The 12,088-nt window shown below is 38.1% G+C and overlaps 1 protein-coding gene across 1 annotated transcript in view; it reads right to left on the bottom strand.

Moving 5' to 3' along the window:
- The window catches only part of LRP2 (LDL receptor related protein 2), a gene marked incomplete at its 5' end in the record, with an annotated part of 157,359 nt that overhangs the window by 122,614 nt on the left and 22,657 nt on the right, over positions 1-12,088 (bottom strand). The window contains 4 exons of the mRNA XM_022570207.2: positions 263-486; positions 4,571-4,740; positions 6,356-6,484; positions 11,521-11,640. Coding sequence (XP_022425915.2) covers positions 263-486; positions 4,571-4,740; positions 6,356-6,484; positions 11,521-11,640 — 643 coding nt within the window. The remainder of the gene's footprint in view (positions 1-262; positions 487-4,570; positions 4,741-6,355; positions 6,485-11,520; positions 11,641-12,088) is intronic.

The following is a 12,088-nucleotide window of genomic DNA, read 5'->3' as shown; positions in this document are numbered from 1 at the left end:
ATAAAATTCATACCCCCAAAATATCACATATTTTTAGGACACCAGTAGGTGTGTTTGGACTGCATATCCTCAAATTGGATTATATTTAGCCAACTCCTTTAAAGCTTCTATGAAAAGAGATATGAAATAAACATGGATTCTAGAGTACAGAACCTAAAAGAAGTCAGGATTAACCTTCAATTCTGCCAATGGATGTTTTGTGTACAGGGGGAGAAATAAAACTCCAAAAATGCTGGAATCAGTATGTTTTCACATAACTTACCCAACAGTTGGGTCCACGGCAATTCCTCTAGGATGTCCCAAATGTTCACTTATAATGGTAATCCGTTGGCTTCCATCCAAATTTACCATATCTATGCAGTTGACATTGGTCTCTACAACATAAAGTTTATTATTTACCCAGTCCACAGCCAGATTCTCTGGGTCTTCAACAGAAACATTGAGAACTTCTTGGATATCTAAACCATTAATGTCAACTGAAAAAACCTGAAAGAAAAACCAAAATTATTACACTTCTTAAGCATAATTCACTGGGAGCAGTTTTCCTATACTTCATTCCAGGGACCTATCTTTGTTGCACAAATCAGTCATTTGGATTTAAAAAAAAAAGAATTCATATATGGCCTTTCTTATGTTGAGGTAGTTTCCCTCTATGCCCATTTTCTGGAGAGTTTTTATCATAAATGGGTGTTGAATTTTGTCAAAAGCTTTCTCTGCATCTGTTGAGGTGATCATATGGTTTTTCTTCTTCAATTTGTTAATATGGTGTATCACATGGATTGATTTGCGTATATTGAAGAATCCTTGCATTCCTGGAATAAACCCCACTTGTTCACGGTGTACAATCCTTTTAATGTGCTGTTGGATTCTGGTTGCTAGTATTTTGTTCAGGATTTTTGCATCTACGTTCATCAGTGATATTGGTCTATAATTTTCTTTTTTTGTGATGTCTTTTTCTGGTTTTGGTATCAGGGTGATCATGGCTTCATAGAATGAATTTGGGAGTGTTTCTCCCTCTGCAATTTTTTGGAAGAGTTTGAGATGGATCAGTGTTAGCTCTTCTCTAAATGTTTGATAGAATTCGCCTGTGAAGCCATGTGGTCCTGGACTTTTGTTTGTTGGAAGATTTTTAATTATGGTTTCAATTTCATTACCTGTGATAGGTCTGCTTATTTATTTTCTAATTCTTCCTGGCTCAGTCTTGGAAAATTGTACCTTTCCAAGAATTTGTCCATCTCTCCATGGTTGTCCATTTTATTGGCATATAGTTGTTTGTAGTAGTATCTTATAATCTTTTGTATTTCTGTGGTGTCAGTTGTGATTTCTCCTTTTTCATTTCTAATTTTATTGATGTGCGTCCTCTCCCTTTCTTCCTTGATGAGTCTGGCTAAGGGTTTATCAATTTTGTTTATCTTCTCAAAGAACCAGCTTTTAGTTTTATTGATCTTTGCTATTGTTTTCTCCGTTTCTATTTATTTCTGCTCTGATCTTTGTGATTTCTTTCCTTCTACTGACTTTGGGTTTTGTTTGTTCTTCTTTCTCTAGTTGTTTTAAGTGTAGGGTCAGATTGTTTATTTGAAATTTTTCTTGTTTCTTGAGGTGAGATTAAATTGCTGTAAGCTTCCTCCTTAGAACTGCTTTTGCTGCGTCCCATAGGTTTTGGGTCGTCGTGTTTTCATTGTCATTTGTTTCTATTTATTTGTTTATTTCTTCTTTGATTTCTTCAGTGATCTCTTGGTTATTTAGTAGCACACTGTTTAGCCTCCATGTGTTTGTGTTTTTTACAGTTTTTTCCTGTAACTGATTTCCAATCTCATAGCGTTGTGGTCAGAGAAGATGCTTGATACAATTTCAATTTTCTTAAATTTTCCGAGGCTTGATTTGTGACCCAAGATGTAATCTATCCTGGAGAATGTTCCGTGTGCACTTGAGAAGAAAGTGTATTCTTCCACTTTTGGGTGGAATGTTCTAAAAATATCAGTTAAGTCTATCTGGTCTATTGTGTCATTTAAAGCTTGTGTTTCCTTATTTATTTTCTGTTTGGATGATCTGTCCATTGGTGTAAGTGGGGTGTTAAAGTCCCCCACTATTATTGTGTTACTGTCAATTTTCCCTTTCATAGTTGTTAGCATTTGCCTTATGTATTGAGGTGTTCCTATGTTGGGTGCATAAACATTTATAATTGTTAAATCTTCTTCTTGGATTGATCCCTTGATCATTATGTAGTGTCCCTCCTTATCTCTTGTAACAGTCTTTACTTTAAAGTCTATTTTATCTGATACGAATATTGCTACTCCAGCTTTCTTTTGATTTCCATTTTCATGGAATATCTTTTTCCATCCCTTCATTTTCAGTCTGTATGTGTCCCTAGGTCTGAAGTCGGTCTGTTGTAGACAGCATACATATGGGTCTTGTTTTTGTATCCATTCAGCCAGTCTGTGGAGCTCAATATCAGAAAAACAAACAATCCAATTTAAAAATGGGTGGAAGAGGACTTCCCTGGTGGCGCAGTGGTTGATAGTCCGCCTGCCGATGCAGGGGACACGGGTTTGTGCCCTGGTCCGGGAGGATCCCACGTGCCGCAGAGCGGCTGGGCCCGTGAGCCATGGCCGCTGAGCCTGTGCATCCGGAGCCTGTGCTCCGCAACGGGAGAGGCCACAACGGTGAGAGGCCCGCGTACAGCAAAAAAAAAAAAAAAAAATGGGTGGAAGAACTAAATAGACATTTCACCAAGGAAGACATACAGATGGCCAAGAGGCACATGAAAAGATGCTCAACATCACTAATTATTAGAGAAATGCAAATCAAAACTGCAATGAGGTATCACCTCATGCCAGTCAGAATGGCCATTATCAAAAAAGCTAGAAACAGTAAATGCTGGAAAGGGTGTGGTGAAAAGGGAACCCTCCTGCACTGCCGGTGGGAATGTAAATTGATACAGCCACTATGGAGAACAGTATGGAGGTTCCTTAAGAAACTAAAAATAGAACTGTCATGTGACCCAGCAATCCCACTACCGGGCATATACCCTGAGAAAACCATAATTCAATAAGAGTCATGTACCACAATGTTCATTGCAGCTCTATCTACAACAGCCAGGACATGGAAGCAACCTAAGTGTCCATCGACAGATGAATGGATAAAGAAGATGTGGCACATATATACAATGGAATATTACCCAGCCATAAAAAGAAACAAAATTGACTTATTTGTAGTGAGATGGATGGACCTAGAGTCTGTCATGCAGAGTGAAGTAAGTCAAAAAGAGAAAAACAAATACTCTATGCTAACACATATATATGGAATCTAAAAAAAAAAACTAAAAAATGGTACTGATGAACCTAGTTGCAGGGCAGGAATAAAGATGTAGACATAGAGAATGGACTTGAGGACACGGGGTGGGAGGGGGAAGCTGGGGCGAAGTGAGAGTGGCATGGACATATATACACTACCGAATATAAAATAGTTAGCTAGTGGGAAGCAGCCGCATAGCACAGGGAGATCAGCTCGGTGCTTTGCGATGACCTAGAGGGGTGGGACAGGGAGGATGGGAGGGAAGCTCAGGAGGGAGGGGATATGGGGACATATGTATGCATATGGCTGATTCACTTTGATGTACAACAGAAACTAACACAGTATTGTGAAGCAATTATACTCCAATAAAGATCTATTAAAAAAAAAAAGAATTCACTGGAGACTTGTTATTTTACATCATGGGTTACTGGGGGCAGGGAGTTTCTTTAAAAGCATATGAGGCATATATAAAAAGCTGGGTTTACAAAAAAAAGCCTGCATTTCTAATTCTTCGTAGTTAGAGAAAGTTTAATTCAATGTGGATTTCTTGGTGGAGAAGGTGGTAGTGGTTTGTTTTGATTTCTAGCTGTCATTAAATCATATCTGCTTATAATCCGAAGTCTCAATTTTTAGAAATGTTATGCAAATTATCAGTTAATTGAATTAAAATTTTATTAATGGTACAAGGAAATGTAAGGGAAGAAATAAAACTCCATAACTCTTTAGGAGTCTCTAAAATTTATGTTTTAACAATCTCCGTTGCATTACTCAAAGTTGAAATCAGATCCATCACACTTTCCAAATAAGAGAGCATAATGAAATTTTGGCTGTTAAACAAAATACTGTCAATATTTGTTACCCAATCCTCAATTACTGTTCCATTTAGAAGATGCAGGTAAAAATCTGATTTTTATCATACAGGAAAGCAGAATACTTTTTACATTTTAAATGATCAAGTTTCAAAAATTACTACCAAATATCTACCCAGTTTTGAAAGAATGTCTACTATTTCTTTTAATTAGGCTTTTGGACTCCATTTCGAATAAAATTAAAAGTTGCTCAAGGCTAATCCATATAATAGAGTGCTTTGTTTAATAGGTCACATGTAATACTATAGCTGTAAAAGGTGCTGATTAACATAAAATATCTCAAGGGCCTTTTTTGTTAGAAAACAAAGGAACTTTCCCCTCTACTCCCCTAAAAATGAAAAGCTATCAACACTTTGTGCTTGGAGTTCTATCAGCTCCCAAGCTACACTCCAGAAATTTCTATTTACCTTATCTTGCACAATGTCAGTCCAAAAGACTCTGTGTAGGTGATAGTGAAAATCCACACCCACAGCCGATCCACGATGTTGAGATTCTACCAGGATCTCAAAGGTGCTTCCATGAATATCACCCCTTAGCAAATCCCGACCATTGGAGAAGATCACAGAGACCTCACCAACTAAATGTGAAGAAGGAAGGCATTATCAGTCTTTCAAGTGAACAAAGATGATGAAGCAACTTACAACTATGTTTTCTTATTTGGTTTTAAACCTTCTGAGGCACACATATATGTCATTCTATCCATTTTCCAGATGGGAAAATTGAGGCACAAAGAGGCTTAATGAAATGTCCAAAATCACACTAAGTTAGGAACAGAGTCTGCCAAGAACTCGAATGTCCTGATTGCTAGTTCAATGACACTGAGGTATCATCGAGAATCTTTGATGATGTGGGCACCTTACCCCAGGTACAACCTTAGATTGTGTAAAACACAAAACACATTTTAAGGATTAGTGGGAAACCACTCTGTGAAAAACATGGCAATGGTGGATCCAAATTTGTTATACCCGTATACTCACAAGAATGCAAAATGAATAAGGTTATTCACTGAAGTCTTGTTTGCAATATCAGAGGGTAAGAAATAATATAAAAGCCCATAAGTAAAGGACTAGTTAAATAAATTATATACAACCAAAAAAATGGACTTTGCCACTATTAAAAAGAAAACTGTACACCTGAAACACTGGAAATCAACTATAATTCAATTTAAAAATACAACAAAATTTTTTAAAAAATGAAAAAAAGCTGTCTGTGTTGATATGGAAAGCCCTTGCAAATATAGTATGCAACATTAGGAAGATGAAGAACTGTATGTATAGTTTACCACCATATATGTAAAAATAGGGTTGTGTCTATATTTGTATATTCTTATTTATGCATTTAACAATCTCTAGAATTAAAATAAACAGTGATTATCCATAGGAGAGGAGAAGTGGGAAACTAGGCAGAGGGGAACAGAGATGGTGGGGGGATGTCATATATCTTCTAAATAATTTTAAATTTTTGAAAATATGAGTATAATATCTATTCAAAAATAAATAAATGGTAAAAATCAGTTGTAAAAATCTAAAAGTTCGTCCACAGCATATCAGTATTTCAACACAAAAACAACTAGAAAATGGTCAATTCATAGATCATGTGTGCGGATAAGTTTCAGAAAGCCCCCAAAGGCACCTTAAACAGGTGTGAAAAAAACAATTGGAAAAAAAGAGTAAAGATCTTACTACCCAGAAATCCATGGTCACAAAAATGCTTTGGGAGGCCCAATTTTTTAAAACAAATTTTCATGACTTTCCTCTGCCACAGTACTGTTAGAATGAGGGCATTTTCACAAACTAATCCAAATTTAGCAGGTCCGTTTTGAACCACTTCTAAATTTTGCACAAACAATGCCTATTGGTACTCGTCACCATATGGTAGTACAGTAATTAAAAGTAGGTCAAATGTACTCATAAAATTTATGTGATAGATGACATAATATTCCAGTCCCAAAGGGAACAAGCAACCAATAAAAATTTTTAAAAAACCCGTTAATCCACAAGTTGGTCCCTAATAACCAAAGTATGAAATTAATGTTGACCTATTCTTCCAACAGCGGGAGCCACTCCTGATTTGTGGTAATAAAACCTTGCCATCCGCATCAATGCTGACATTTCTTTTGTCATCTGCTATGGAAAGAGGATAGTCATCAGAAGTTTACTGTTCAGAAACACAAGCGTCTTTAATTTACTCACAAGAAGAATTAGCTTTACAGCGCTGCTGGTGCTCCAAGATATACCCCTCTACACAGTGGCACTGGTGATGGCCAATTCGGTCTTCACATATCTGGTCACAAACTCCCCACATCTGGCAATCATCAAAATCTGCCATATAGGAAATAACCGTTTGTAATCATGTTTAACAGCATTTCTGAAAAACATCTTGGACAAGCTATACAGGAATATGGTGATGCCCCGCCTAAGTAAGTACCCTCTGGGGGAAAAAAATAGGCATCATCATACTAGGGAAAACCCAAGGTTTTTTCAAATCTATGTAAAGGATAACTTTGCAGGTGATGCACAGCACTGCTTGGACACATTGCCTTTGCATTTCATTTGTTAATGTTGGTTTACAAAATATCTGACTTTTAGTGTAAATGCATCCCTTTAAAATTGTGCTTTCCAATATGATAGCCACTGCCCTCTGCAGCTTCTCAAATTTACATTTAGATTAACTAAAATAAAATAAATTTAATGATTCAATTTCCAAGTCACACTTGCCACCTTTCAAATGCTACATATGATTAGTGTTTACCATACTGGAAGACACAGACATTCCCATCACTGCAGAAAGAACTGCCTTATATCCAGTGGCTCAGTAAGACACAAATCTGTGCCTGCAATAAAGTATCTGGAAAGGTCTGTTTACCCAGCTGCCTTTCCTCTGATGTCAAAAATCGTAACCAAAATTAAAATCATTTTTAAGACATGAAAAATATATTCTCTTCTGATTATTCATTAGCATTATTCATTCATTTAATAAGCGCTTATTGAAAATCCATTACATAATAGAGCTCTGTTCAATGCCATAACAGTCTCAGTTCTACCGTGTAAAAAGAGTTTCAATATAATTGACATATAAACAATACAGTATGCGGGGGAAAGAAAGTGTCTTTCTCAAAGATTATAAAGCTTAAGGGGCACAGAAATTGTCCTATCTTTGGTCCACCGGTGCCAAATATTTCATTTGACCCCCCAAGTTCACATCCACTCTTCACCCTCCTTCACCCTGCTCTCTTCCCTTGGAGAATGACCTCCACAGCCTAAACCAACAAGGTTCCCACCCCCCAGGGCTTCAGGAAATTCTCAAGTAAATTATAATTCCTGAGACCCTCAGGTCTAGGATTCTCCAGAATTTCTAGGATCCGATCACAGTTGCAGAGTTGTGAGTTGAGTTCTACCACACCTGCTGGGTGGCCCACCATCTCGTGACTCCCCAGCAAGAAAGACCAAGAAAGTCCTGGGATCAAGATAACAGTTCCCATTTACCCTCCAGACCAAGTATAACAAAACATTGACCAGCATATCTTTCATTCCAAGGACCGTGACGAAGAAAAAATTAATCCAATTTGGACATGACAAGATAAAAGGACATGTGGGTAAAAATAAAAGGCCCACATTTGATCTATGTCTCCTGTGCCCTCGCCTCAGCCCTAAGAAAGCACCACGTGAGGCTTCGCTTCAGCAGGAATAAAAGTACAGGACATTCGCCCTCAAACTCCCAGGGTGTCATGACCTCATTTTGAATGCAAGACACTATGACTATGTCTAAGGGTCTGGAGTCACCCTGGGAGCAGTTCTCATGTCAAAAAGAGGGTGAAGTCATAACTAGGAATTCTTGGGTGCAAATGCCCTTCCTATCACCTGGGCTACAAATACTTTACAGGTTTAAATGAGTGTATAAACACTGTCACTTTTAATGACTGAATAAGATTCTATTCTCCATTATGAAGAAGAATGAAGGCTAATTAATATCCATTGTCAGCCAAAGGGAAGACAAGAAAAATGAAAGGAGACCTGAGGTTTTCAAGAGACTAGAAAAGGTAGTAGAAACTGTAAAAAACACTAAAATGCTGCTTTACAATACTCCAGCCCATTACCTTGATCTACTTTCGTTTTTATTCTTTGTCCCCGCCTCCCAACAAATACTGCTTTGAAAGTAATTCAAAAAAATGTTTTTTAGCATAGACCCCCTTGGACACCCTCTGACCCACCTGGCTGTGTGAAATCCCACCATGCTGAATGACCTTCCTGCTCTAACTCTGCACCACGATGTCATTCCCTCAACAAACAGCATGTCCTGTCAATCAGAAACAATCACCCCGGTAAACTGCTCCGGCAGCATGCCTCAGAGGCTCCGCTGCCAGGGCAAGGCTACCAGGAGCAGATGAACGGAAGGACCAAAAATTTCTTGTCAGGATTACTCCATTTTATTCTTGATGACCACTGAGGCATTCACTGGGGAGCCGGATCTAAGATGGTAAATGTTGTATAGGTTTCCAACACCTGAAGCCTCTGTGATGAGTCAGCCATGCAGAGGATTACAGCCATAAAGAGAGTATTCGCTGAACTTGAAAGACTTGAAACGCTTGAAAGAGTAGACCTAAACATTTCCCCTAAAAGCTCAGCTGAAACAAGTGTAACTGGTTTCGTCGTGTCATGTATTGAAACGAATGAGTTCTCTTTACAAAGAGGGCAAAATATAGTCTTCTTTGAAAGAAATGTGAAATCACTGTTAACCAAGCTTCAAAACTCAGAGGCAAAGGGTGCATTTGCCTAACTCCTCTTTGGGGCTGAGAGGAAAAACAGAAAAGCTAGTGTAATACTGAGAACATGGCTTCTGGTATCTCTACTGGAATTCCTTTTCTACTAAGAGAAAGCAGAGAGGCCTAGAAAACTAAGAGACTGGAAATCGGATTGGCAGCTGGGTGGCAGTAAAGGGGGTGGAGAAGCCTGACATTTGGCAAAAACACACGAGCAGCCTTATACCTACAGATGAGCACCACTCCGAGAAAAAAGGGATGCAGCCCTCGCAGTGATGCCAGGAAGCACAAGCAGGGGTTCCAAAGTCAGAAAACCACCTAACAAATGAGGACATTTGTGTGAAAAGTGTTTTTAAATGACTTGAATGAATCTGCAGTGTTACGATAATGATAATGATAATAATAAAACACAAAAAGTGTCCTATAATATCACTTAATGGTAGCTGCAGATCATAAATGTTTTATTTATAAAACGTTTTGAGACGATTAGAAATTTGGGAGCTTTCTTAAATAGTTCAAAGTTCTCTCTGAGTCTTCAGGATCTCTCAGGCTGATTTGCATAAAGCATTTAATCTTAACATGTCTTGTCGAATAGAGTTACTTAAGAGGAGCAATCAGATCCAGGGCAAACTTTGGGACACGGTCCTGATATTAGAAATCTAAAATTACCTACTTTGAACACCACAAGAACAACCTCAACTGGATTGCTTTACCGGATATAAAAATCTTGGCATACAACAGGTAAATGAGCGAGCCCCATTACAATAGTTCTCAGTAACACTGAGGAATAGACTTTCTCAAGAGTTTGTAAACCAGAGTCTTTCTTTTTTTCTTTTTTCTTTTCTTTTCTTTTTTGGCCGTGCCACATGGCTTGTGGGATCTTAGTTCCCTGACCAGGGATCGAACCCAGGCCCTCGACAGTGAAACAGAGACCTAACCACTGGACCACCAGGGAACCCCCCAGAGTCTTTCTGACATTAAAATTTTTTCTGACTATGAGGAAATTATTAAGATCAACCATAATTAAGTTGGAAGCCATGAGCTGAGACTAAAGACTGAATAACTTCATTAAGTTTATCCAAATTCAATATTTTGGGCCAAATTATATTAATATTTTAGAAATTATTTCAGAAGAAATACTTTTCTAAAAGTATTTCGTACATGTGCTATGTTTTTTTTCATCCAAAAAGCCCTAAAGAATCTCAAATTTCTAAGGAGTATCTAAAGAACACAGATATCCTGGTAAAATTCTGAATCATCTATCTTTTGAAGATCCATAGATGAATACTTCATAGTAATGAATTGTTTCAGTTGCCTTCCAGATGCCTTTTCCTAACACCAGTGAAAACCCCTGTGGTCACTTTCTGCTAGTATGTCTTTTGTTCACATAACAAAAGTTAGAAAGAAGGAAAAAGAAATCAGAGCATTAAAAATTCATTGTTCAAACCCTAAAAAACTGAAAATTGATGATACTTGGCCATGTCTAATTCTCCCATCATAAGAACCCCTTCCTAATCACAGTGGGGTGCAAAGCTGGCTTACATCAAAATCAAAATTTTCCCAGTAGGAGAAATCATTCTTATCTTTCAGATAGGAAAGATGTCAGAAATATTTAGTGCACTGGTGTCTAATTCAATGCCAGCCACTGGATGGAAATAACATGATAGAGTTTGTTCTTCTTTAGTATTAGCTTCGAAAATCAATGGGATTAACAACCAGCACAGCATGGGCACTGACTGGCCAGTGTGGTCAGTGGATCAGTGACCTGGTGACCCTCTGTTGTGTTGGGTGACCACTCTTTAGCTCCTGGAAACTGGGAAGGTTTGGACATCCTGGGAAGAGGCCAGAGGAGCAGGGTAAGGTACTTGATGGATTCAAGACAGCAGCTATTTACCAACTACATGGAAGTATTTCAGTACAGTCCACCTTGGCATTCTACGGGGGTTGGTTCCAGGACCCCCCGGGATACCAAAATCCAAAGATGGTCAAGTCCCTTATATTAAATGGTGTAGTGTTTACATATAACCTAGACACATCTTCCTATATACTTTAAATCATCCCTAGATTACTTATAATGCCTAATATCAATACAATGTAAATGCTATGTAAATAGTTATAAATACAATTTAAGTGCTATATAAATAGTTGCCTGCACACAGAAAGTTCAAGTTTTGCTATTTGGAACTTTCTGCCTTTTTTTTTTTTTTTTTTAATCCCCAGTTGATTTGAATCTGAAGTTCCGGAATTCACGGATAGGGAGGGCTAACTGTATTTAACAAGTGTGGCCATATCATTTCTGCTTCCAAGTACATAATACACAAAACACCAAAAGACTACCTTCATCATCGGGTGGTAGAAAGATATACACATCGCTAGTCAATTCACTCATCACACAACCACTCTTTCGCCTTGGGTGCCTCACAAAAGCTTCTCAGAGTTAAAACTTCATACTGCCATGTTTTCGGTGAGGACTGTGTTGCTCTTTGTTAATAGACATTCCTATCCACAAGTACAAACTCCGTGATGTTAGAGGGCATGGATCCCACCAGTGGCACAAGCACCGTGATGAAAGACCAGGCCCTCCCACCTGTCACTTACCGACACAGTTATGGGTGCTATTTTCGTTGACAATAAAACCTGAGGGACAGTAACACATCCCTCCAGCTGGTGACTTGTGGCATTGGTACTCACAGCCTAAGAACGGACACAAATCCACATCTAAACAGAGAAAAACACTTGGTGAAATGAATGGTGACCTCTGGACAAGGCTGATTTACAAGAAGTAAGAACTTCTTTCAAAAGTAAAAGCTCAGTAAGCATGCAGCAGCCACAGGAAATCTGTCACCATTCAAGCCTTCCTGCAATACAATGCAAGAAAAAGCTCGGGAGGAGATATGGAGATATAGGTATACGTATAGCTGATTCACTTTGTTAAAAAGTAGAAACTAACATACCATTGTAAAGCAATTATACTCCAATAAAGATGTTTTAAAAATTAATAATAATAATTTTAAAAAGCTCAGCACATATTTTTAAAAAGTTGTAACTAAGTGTAAGCACAAGCCATCAGAAGTGCTGTTTATGGAAAAATCTGGTCATAAGTCTATCTTTGTGTCAACATCATAGAAGGAAATTCCCAAGAATTCCCAAGTCACTGGACACTAAA

Source organism: Delphinapterus leucas, chromosome 8 (assembly GCF_059928025.1).
Source record: "Delphinapterus leucas isolate spDelLeu-1000000601 "Yukka" chromosome 8, BTC_Dleu_Yukka2, whole genome shotgun sequence".
NCBI lineage: Eukaryota > Metazoa > Chordata > Mammalia > Artiodactyla > Monodontidae > Delphinapterus > Delphinapterus leucas.
This window is presented reverse-complemented; position numbering and strand designations above follow the sequence as displayed.